This window comes from Arachis hypogaea, chromosome 4 (assembly GCF_003086295.3).
Source record: "Arachis hypogaea cultivar Tifrunner chromosome 4, arahy.Tifrunner.gnm2.J5K5, whole genome shotgun sequence".
NCBI lineage: Eukaryota > Viridiplantae > Streptophyta > Magnoliopsida > Fabales > Fabaceae > Arachis > Arachis hypogaea.
Genome location: NC_092039.1, coordinates 2,044,713 through 2,054,818, shown reverse-complemented (window position 1 = coordinate 2,054,818; position 10,106 = coordinate 2,044,713). Strand labels below are relative to the sequence as shown.

The 10,106-nt window shown below is 26.7% G+C and overlaps 1 protein-coding gene across 1 annotated transcript; it reads left to right on the top strand.

Moving 5' to 3' along the window:
* Nucleotides 1-872: 872 nt before the first annotated feature.
* LOC112798320 (probable polygalacturonase At3g15720) lies at nt 873-4,885 on the top strand. Its single transcript, XM_025841589.1, has 7 exons — nt 873-1,019; nt 1,144-1,281; nt 2,045-2,218; nt 2,995-3,202; nt 3,298-3,379; nt 4,297-4,405; nt 4,526-4,885. Exons 1-7 carry the CDS (start codon nt 873-875, stop codon nt 4,883-4,885), a joined length of 1,218 nt encoding a protein of 405 aa, XP_025697374.1.
* The last annotated feature ends 5,221 nt before the right edge of the window (nt 4,886-10,106 follow it).

The following is a 10,106-nucleotide window of genomic DNA, read 5'->3' as shown; positions in this document are numbered from 1 at the left end:
TTGTTTATTGTTTTTTCTCAAATACAGTGAAGGCTCTTATATAGTTATATAAACAAATGGGTAAATATGATTATACGAATAATGTCTGTACTATTAGTAATATTACATAGGCATTCTATATTATAAAAATATTTAATAACAAAAAAAATTAATTAAAATCAGTTAAACTTTATTTTATTTAATATTTATTAATTATTATAATAATTAATAAATATTAAATAAAGTAAGTTTTAACTTTTTTTTTATCTTTCTAGTATTACAGTATCATCATATTATAATAGTGAGTGTTATATGATGAATCTAGATCCATAAAATTTGTTGCACTACATTTTGAAAGTTTTGTCAAGGTAAATCAGAAAAAATTTATGTCTCATTAAAAAAATCATTAATAACAAAATCCTATGCCAAATATCTAATTAAAAAAATACATTGCATCTAACGTGACAGATCTTAAAACTAAAGAAAATAATATAAGATAAATTAGAGAATATATTGGTTAAAAGATTTTCTTCTAACAAAGCTTTCAAGTATTCATAATGTATATAATTTATCTTTATATGCAGATGATACTAAACTAAAATTAGAGAATATATTGATATGAATATGGAACTATTTTTTATTGCGAATTAATTTTTCATAAAATCGGATAAAAAAGAATTCAAGTAACAATTTTCTACTATTAAAAAATTAACAAACTAATAGATATGTGAATATTGTGACTTAATTTTCATCTTATTATAAATTCTCAACTTTTATACACTTCATTCACAAAATACACTTAGCCATATATCACTTACCTTGTTGCAAATACCTTTGATAAAAATCAAACCTTAATTATAGAACCATCCGAAATTTTCTCCCCTGTCTAAAAAATGAAAAGCCAAATCTTTGTCCTACTTTCAACATTTATATTTTTTTTACCATGCTTTTGCACTCAAATATTTTCTAGTGGTGTAAATACTAGTTTCAATGTTGTTGATTATGGTGCTTTAGGAAATGGTCAAACCGATGATTCACAAGTATATGTTTTTAATTTATATATTAATATATAAATAATATTATTTGAACCTTTTGCTTCTTTCTTTTTTTTTGTTTTAATTTTATTCTTTTTTTATAATTCTAACTAATTGGCAATGTTTGAAGGCATTTTTAAAAGCATGGCAACAAGTGTGTGGAGCAACTCAAGGAACTCCAACACTCATTGTACCTCGAGGAAAAACTTTCATGTTGCAGCCAGTTATGTTCATGGGACCTTGTAAAGCCGCAATCGTCAACTTTAATGTAAGAGAAAAAGATAAATAAATTTTTAATTTTTTAATTCGAAAACAAATAGAAGCCGCATTTTTATTTTTATTTTTAGTATTTTCTGTTTTTTAGATTTTGTGAAGAAAAAAGTAAAAACAATAAAAATAATAAAATTTTATTTTTTATTTTTACTTCGTATTTTTTCTTTTTTCTTTACAAAATTTAAAAAATAGAAAATATTGAAAATAAAAATGTAAACTAAACATATACTAAGTCTTTAACTAATTAAAAATATAAAAATATCTCCAATCTTTTAAAATACGATACATTTAAATCTCTTCGTTCAAAATATATAAGGACAAATAAATTAGTCGCTCGAAAGGATTTAAATATCTTGCATTTTAGAAAGCGAGAGACGTTTTTATATTTTTAATTAGTCGAAAACTTATAGACCTATTTGTCATTTATTCTTAATGTAATTGTAAGAAAATCTCGTAAATCATTTCTCCTAAATATTTTAAAATTGGTTGATATAAATGTTATCATCTTTTCTAAGGCACATCTTAAAATTATTACTAATAAAAACTTTTAAATTTTTTATTTTAATAAATACACAACAAATACGTTAGAAACCCAACTCTATATTTTTTCTTATACAGATTTTTTTTAATTAATAATTTTATGGCACATAGCACATAGTAACTAAATCCTATAAATAATTATATATTGATGAATACATGCAATGCAAGTTAATTTAAATATCTAAATATATGTTGTGATTATTTTGCTTGATATATAGTTGCAAGGGATTATTACTGCCCCAAACACACTTGAATCATGGAAATGGGGAAATAGTAACAAGGATTCATGGATCACATTCTCTAATATAAATGGCCTTGTCGTCAATGGAGGTGGTCAAATTGATGGTCAAGGTGCTCCATGGTGGCAATGCAAAAATTGTGACAGACCAACTGTAAGCAATTAATTAGTTAAACATTATAAATATATATTAAATTAGTTATATTATTATTTTATAATTATTCATGTAACTGTGATTAATTCGGATGAATTAAGGTTTAAATACTCTGTTGTTCCCTATAGTTTTACGAAATTTTTAATTAGGTTCTTATACTTTTTTTTTTCCTTTTAATTGAGTCTCTGTACTAATTTTTTTTTCAATTAGGTCCCTTTTAACTAGGGCTAGCAATGGGTAGGGTAAGGTAGACCTACCCTAACCCTACTCGCGGGTTGAAAATTTTATTAAAATTCTACCCTATCCTACCTGCGGGTTGAGAATCTCTCAACCCTAACCTTACCTGCACCCTAAAATTCTAAACCCTACCCTACCCGCAGAAATATCAAATTTTTTCAAAATAAATATAAAATTCAATTATTTCGAATTTTATACGTATTAATAACATAAAAAATAAAAAACTAATACTCTAAACTATTAAATTAACTAATTAGTTTAGTTGTTGTTCACTTATTATAAGTTATTACATAAGAGAGGTTGTGGGTTCAACTCTCACTTTCTTCATTATATAGGGAGATTTTTATAAAATATGTGTTATATATGAGGTGCGGGTAGAGTAGGGTAGGGTACATCCTAAACCCATACCCTATCTTACCCGCAGGCATACACAGACCCTACCCTACTCTACCCGCAGCTTACCCTACCCGAACGACCGATTAAAAATTTTGCGAAACTATATGGACCAACAGATGAATTAATTACGTATATATATGCAGGTTTTGAAGTTCAATGATTGCCAAAATCTAAAACTTAGTAGATTGGCACACATCAATAGTCCAAGAAATCATATAAGCATAAATTTATGTAACAACGCAACAATTTCCGATCTTCATATTGAAGCACCAAAAGAAAGCCCAAACACTGATGGAATTGATATTGCAAGTTCATCCAACCTTGTCATTACAACTTCTACTATACAAACTGGTAAAACAAAACTTTATATTTCTCAAACTTTCTAGTTTTTTCTTTACTAATTATAAGCTTTGATCAATTCAGCTTAATTTTATTATTTATTATAGGTGATGATTGTATTGCAATTAATAACGGTTCCTCCTACATCAATATAACTTCCATTGTTTGTGGACCTGGCCATGGCATTAGGTCAGTTATATATGTTTCTATAATTTTACTTTGAGGTATCTAATCAATGACAAAAACAAAGCTTATTTTGTAAATAAAAATACCATGCACATGTTAAGAATTAGTGGATCACTAGATTAGTTACTTTATATATATATATATATATATATATATATATATATATATATATATATATATATATATATATATATTAACATAGTTACCAAATTCAGCCCAACCCAATCGATGGGATCGAAAATTCAGTCATCCGATTATCAATTTGAATTGGGTTTTGAACAGTAAAATAATTAACTCAGTCAAATTTAATCAAATTTGATAAAAATCAGCCAAATTTATTTAAAAATAATTTAAATCGACCTGGTCAAATTCGGTTAAATTTAAAAAAAAATATTTTCTATCATGATTTCTTTTATAAAATATATTACATAAACAAAATTAAATTATATTTATAAATTTTAAAAATATAATATTTTATTAACTATAATATATTTTTTATTTTTATGATTGTTATTTTTCTGTTTTTTTTTATAAATAATTAAAGAGTATAATAAATATATATTTATAAATACTTGAATATTATAATAAATCAAACTAACTAATGAATTATTAAAATTTAAAAATAATAATTAATTGAATACAAAATAAAATAAAAAAAGATATTTATTATAAAATTTTACATAATTATTTAATTATGACCGAATTAACTAATTCAATTTGTGATTTACTGGTTGAACTAATAATTCAATAACTCAATAATCTGACTGGTTTAATTACCGATTTAACTTTAATAACTATGATTTTATTAATATGTATTTATATCATAATATGCATTCTATACTATCAGTTAATTTGATAACTAATTTTTATATATGTATATACATAATACCATTCCTTTTAAATACGTTTGTAACTTTCAGTATTGGAAGCCTCGGAAGAAATGGAGCTTATGAAACGGTTGAAATGGTGCATGTGCAAAATTGCACTTTCAATGGATCTAGCAATGGGGCCAGAATCAAGACATGGAAGGTAACATAAGGATATGTTTTAATTAATTGGTTGAATATGATAACTTCATTAAATGATATATATATATATATATATATATATATATATGGATGAAATAAGCAATACCTTTTTTTGAACCAGGGAGGATCTGGATATGCAAGAAACATTACATTCGAGAATATTACTATTGTTGGAGGCAATAACCCTATTATTATCGACCAACAATACGATAATCCCTATTATACTACTGATGATGGAATTGGAACAGCAGTTAAAGTGAGTGATGTAACTTATCGCAATGTGTTGGGAACCACAGCTTGGAAAGATGCAATCCAATTGAATTGTGATCCCATTGGGTGCAATGACATTGTATTAGACAATATTAACATAACCTCTACTTATTATGGCCAAGCAAACCAAGCACTTTCAACTTGCCAATATGCACAAGGGACATGCACTTCTTGCAATCCACATGTTTCATGTCTTTCTGGGTTCCTTTGATTTATGTTTTTCCACTAATTATTATTATTAGGTTTAATTAGTCTGTTGGTTTCTATAGTTTCGTAAAATTTTCAATTAGTTTCTTATACTTTTTTTCCTTTTAATTGGGTTCCTGCACTAATTTTTTTTTCAATTAGGTCTCTCTTAGTAGTAATTGGTTTAATTATATAGGGACCCAACTAAAAAAAAAATTAGTGCAGGGACTCAAATAAAAAAAAAAATATAGGAACTCAATTGAAAAAAAATTTGGTGTAGAGACTCAATTAAAAGAAAAAAAATGTATAAGGAGTTAATTGAAAATTTTGCGAAACTATAAGACTAACAGAATAATTAAACCTTATTATTATTATTGTTGTTGTTGCAAGGAATTAATTATGAGAAGCAACCATGAAATGTAAGAATGTGTATTTAGTGTTAGAAAAACACTTATTAAGGTTATTTATAAAAAAAATTGATGTTTTTGATATTTTTATTGGATTTTGTTATTATGTATTCTAAAAATATATTCATTACACAAAATAAAAAGTTATAACTTCATTAAATTGTATGCTTAATTTATATTTTATGTGTGCCGTTGAATAATGGTATGGTATTGTACTCCACTTGTATTGGCGTTGAGTTTTGAGCTACACATAAAAAAATTAAGATAAATAAAAATATGCAAAAATATTTGTAAATATCAAAGTGCACTTCATAAATTATTTTTGATGGATAAAAATACATGTTAGAGATCTATACATATTAAACCTTATTAGCATCATGACATTTTTGTCTATAAAAAATAATTTTACTTTAAGTTTAATTATTCTGAGATTTTTATAATTTTATCGAATTTTTAATTAAATTCTTATATTTTTTTTCAATTGGATTTTATACATGGTTTTTTTTCAATTTAATCCCTGTTAACATTAAACGTAAAAAAAATGTTAATAAATTGTGAAATTACTTATATACCTCTGGAAAGAAAAAATAGTATATAGAGACTCAATTGAAAAAAAAAGGTATAGAGACCTAATTGAAAATTCAATGAAACTATAAATATTTAATAAAAGATATTCCTATAATATTGATAAAATGAAATAGAAATAGTAGTAATAAGTATATATAAAATTCAATTTTCATCATTCAAGTATTCATTATGATCATGTAACATTTTATATTTGTGTGGATTCATAAAATATATTTTGTATCTTTTTCATATCATGGTACACCATGAAAAATCACAAGGCTATGTAATTTGTGTTATTGAAATTTGAAATCTTAAAACGAAAATCATAGAAAACATAATTTTAGTATAATACAGATGAAAATCAGTTCTTATGTTGCAGCCTCCCACTCTCTGAATCAGCATAAGAATTAACAATAACATTGATAATAGCCGGTTTTTTAGCCGAAAAAAATTAGACTTGAGTTCATTAGATGTCCCAATAAGATAACCGCCGAGAAAGATTAGACTTGAGTTCATTAGGTGTCCCAAGAAAATAATCTTTTCTACCAAAATCTTCAATCAAAGCATGGTAGCCTACTTTCGGAACAAAGAAAGTGGGAGTAGGATCATCTTTGTGAAATCTATTCATCTCTTTGGGAGTTCTTTGGTCACCTCCATATACACCTCTGTTGTTAAAAATAATCACTTCCACGGGTAATTGGTCTGGATTGAAAAACGAAAAAATGATTAATTATCACACAATTGTAAGAACAATTTATTGCATATAAAAACAAATATATGCAACCATATATGATCATATCAACATAATGAAAGAACTTGTATATGGCATATGGTAACAAGAACTATTGATATAGTAATAACTAAAATTGTTTAAAAAAATTGAATTCTATATAGTTCTTCAAACAAGAGAACCAATTTGACTGACGAAAAATTCAAAAGCAAGTATATTGAAGGCATGAATTTTTCCTATGCTCAGACTAGAACAAGCAATACATATTTTTTTAAGTATCAACAAAAGATAAGACATATAAGGCAACAGTCCAAAATTTTTTCTACACATCTCTGGATTAACACTATGCCTCATGATATGTTACGCTGTTTTATAACAAACTTTTAATAAAAAAAATTTCTTTATTTTCTCAGACATGCAATCCAATGGTTGTAACTTCCTATAGTTTAGAGAGAAAATATTAGGAAATTAAAAGTTGTTGGATGTTTATGTCTCTATAGCATTATCTTTATTAGGTAATAACAGTTCTTATTCACACTAGAAATTTTCTAATGAAATTCCATTTCAGTAATATATGAATGTAGTATGCAGAACCACTCTCTCTACTCTTGATCCTGAAATCACTCAAATTGGCTAAATATTTCTTTGCATATCTTATAGTCCTTCAAGTTTATAATTGATGAAAAAAATTCACAGAAACGTCTTAGAAGTACAGTGATAAACTAACAAATAAACTAACTTACATTTTGAGAATTAGCATCACTTCCTTCACTGCTACCTTCACTTGCTATAAGTTTATAATCTGACCTCAATGAAGTTAACAATGGCAATCAGGTCAGATCCATTAGGTAGTGTTTGGTGGAGAGCTAGAGACTGAAGGACTGAGATTGAGAGACGGAGACTAAGAGACAGAGGCTGAAAAAATCACAGTATTTTGTTTGGTGTAAAGTGGGAGACAGAAATTGAAACAAGAATAAAGTTCTAATTTAATTTACACAATGGGTAAAATTAGAATTAATTAATTGAAATGGAGGTAATTTAGGTATAAAATATTATTAAAGTTTTAGTCTCCGTCTCTAAAAATTCCAGTCTCCTGTGTCCCTATTTTTTAGAGGTACTGAATACTGGAATTTTGGAGATAGAGACAGAAATTTTAGTAACAGTCTCTAAACCAACAAACATGATATTGAGTCTCAACTCAGTCTCTGTTCCAGTACCTCAAAACATGTGAGCTTTAGATTGCATGGACAAAAACCATGTCAAAGTAAGATGGGTCAAAAAAAAAAGAAAAAAATATGAAAATAATTATTTTTTGGTTTCCTGGCCAGTATTACTTTTGGGTTCGTGAAGAACGCATAAAGATTGATGAGAAGAGTTTTCGTGCCAAGTGAAAATAGAAGCATACTACTGCCGACAAAACTTCGAACACCAATAGAGAGATAGAATCATCTAACAAAAAACTGAAGAAAGGCAGAATCATCCAACAATGAGATCCAAAGCAAGCAATCCAGCATTCCTCTCCTCCGATCAACAGAGAATAACGGAAAAAGAAGTATTGGTACAGACGAAGAGCAACTCATTTCCATGACAGTAGCGTTCAATGGCTCACCAGCGTTCTACTCTATTCTGTCATCCAGCAGCGACCACCGTTATTGGTAGAAGGAGCGCCTCACTGAGATGAAGTGTTCTTGGTTATCTTGATTAGGATTAGAAACGATTGAGTGAGATGAAAAGGAGGGAGTTAGTGAAATTATCCCTGTCCATAACTCCAAAAAATGTTTTTTCGTTTTCTTCAAATCTAACAAATTAAAATATGCAAACGACTACGAAGGAAAAAAAAATAAAAATATCGAGTTATTAGTTGTTTCTTTCATTAATTAGTTATTTCTCCTCTCACTGACATGTTCACTGACCGTGCATCGCCAAGACTTAACCCTCCGATATATTTGACTTTCGATCTTAATTGGAATCCTAGTTCTCCAATCATTATATACCTAAGACCAATCTTTATCAATTTTTCCACAAAATTATATTATCTATTTTTTCATGTTAATTACTCTAATTTTATGTGCCAAATGATTTAGTATATTTAATTAGTAGAATTATTATGTCATTAGGAGAGTCAATATCCACTCTTTATATTCAAACATCACAGATGTCCTTCTCGCATTGGTTCACACGTTATAGTCACCTTAGCTATCAATATGCTTCAGCCACCACAGACGGCACCCAACTATATATAATACACATTAAAAAAAAATCTACCAATTTCTAAAAACAAAAATTAATACACCGACCATTAATTTACGAAACTTGTCCAAACCACCTTATCACTCCCCTCCTAGGACGGTATAAATGTTGAACTTGAACACAAGTCCTGCCATCCCTCCTTGATTAAAGGGCACAAAAAAGTAAGAGACAACTTTGACAAAGGTGATCATTTAATATTATTTCTTTCAGAAACTAGAGTGCTTTGTTAGAACAATAGAACCAGAAACCAATCTCTAATTTTTTTTTTTTTCAGACAGGAAAAGAGTAATTTCATCCGGATGGACAAGGAACATCTAACCAAGCTAAACTTTGTACATTGTTTGAAGCATGAGTAGTAAAAACTGAGTTGGCTAATTCATGAGCAATTCTATTCTTATTTCTTTTAACATGACTAAATGAAATTCTTCTAAAATACTCGCTCAAAGAAAGAGAATCAGCAATGAATGATTCAAATTTTAAAGTTGAAACTATTTTTTTAATAATATTTAAGAAAATTGTATAAAATTTTAATTTTTAAAATATTTTTTAAAATTATATACTTAATATATAGTATTTTTTATTTGTCGTTCTTATCTTTTAGAAATTTTTTTGTCTATAACGTAAATTTTCGAGTATCATTTTAATAATTTATATTGTATATATATTTATAATTAAAAATAGTAAAAATATAATGATTTAATTTATATATTCATAAAAAATATTTATTTTACTGAAAAATATATAAAATTTTATAATATATAATAATTAATTTAACAAAAATGCATTTTTAAATTTGATAACCAATTTGTAACATTGTCTTTACTAAGGGGAAAGAGTAGAGAATACAGTTACAAAAAGATGCTTAATCAATGGCGATAGGAAGGGGAATAGACTGGGTCTACTTTCTTCAATGCTCTGTCTCTCCTGTGATCTTGTCTCCAAATTACTTTTTTTTTTAAATGTTTTTATTAATTATTTACTTTTAAATTTTTTTATTTATAAATAGTTTTTTTACTTAATAGATTTAGATATTATGAATTCTTTTCTGGTTATACTTATCGTGAATTAAGTTGCTGAGATAATTGAAAAAACAATTCTTTTTTAATTTTTGTAAATTTTAAATATTTTAATTTTGTTTGATTATATAAATAATTGACATTAAACGGCTTTTTAAACAAATTTATTTGATCCAATAAGGGTACTCTCTACCCCAACATTTCCCCTGAAATTATTACTAGCTAAGAAGAAAATGTAAGTATCAACAACTAACTTTAATTTTTAACCAATTATGT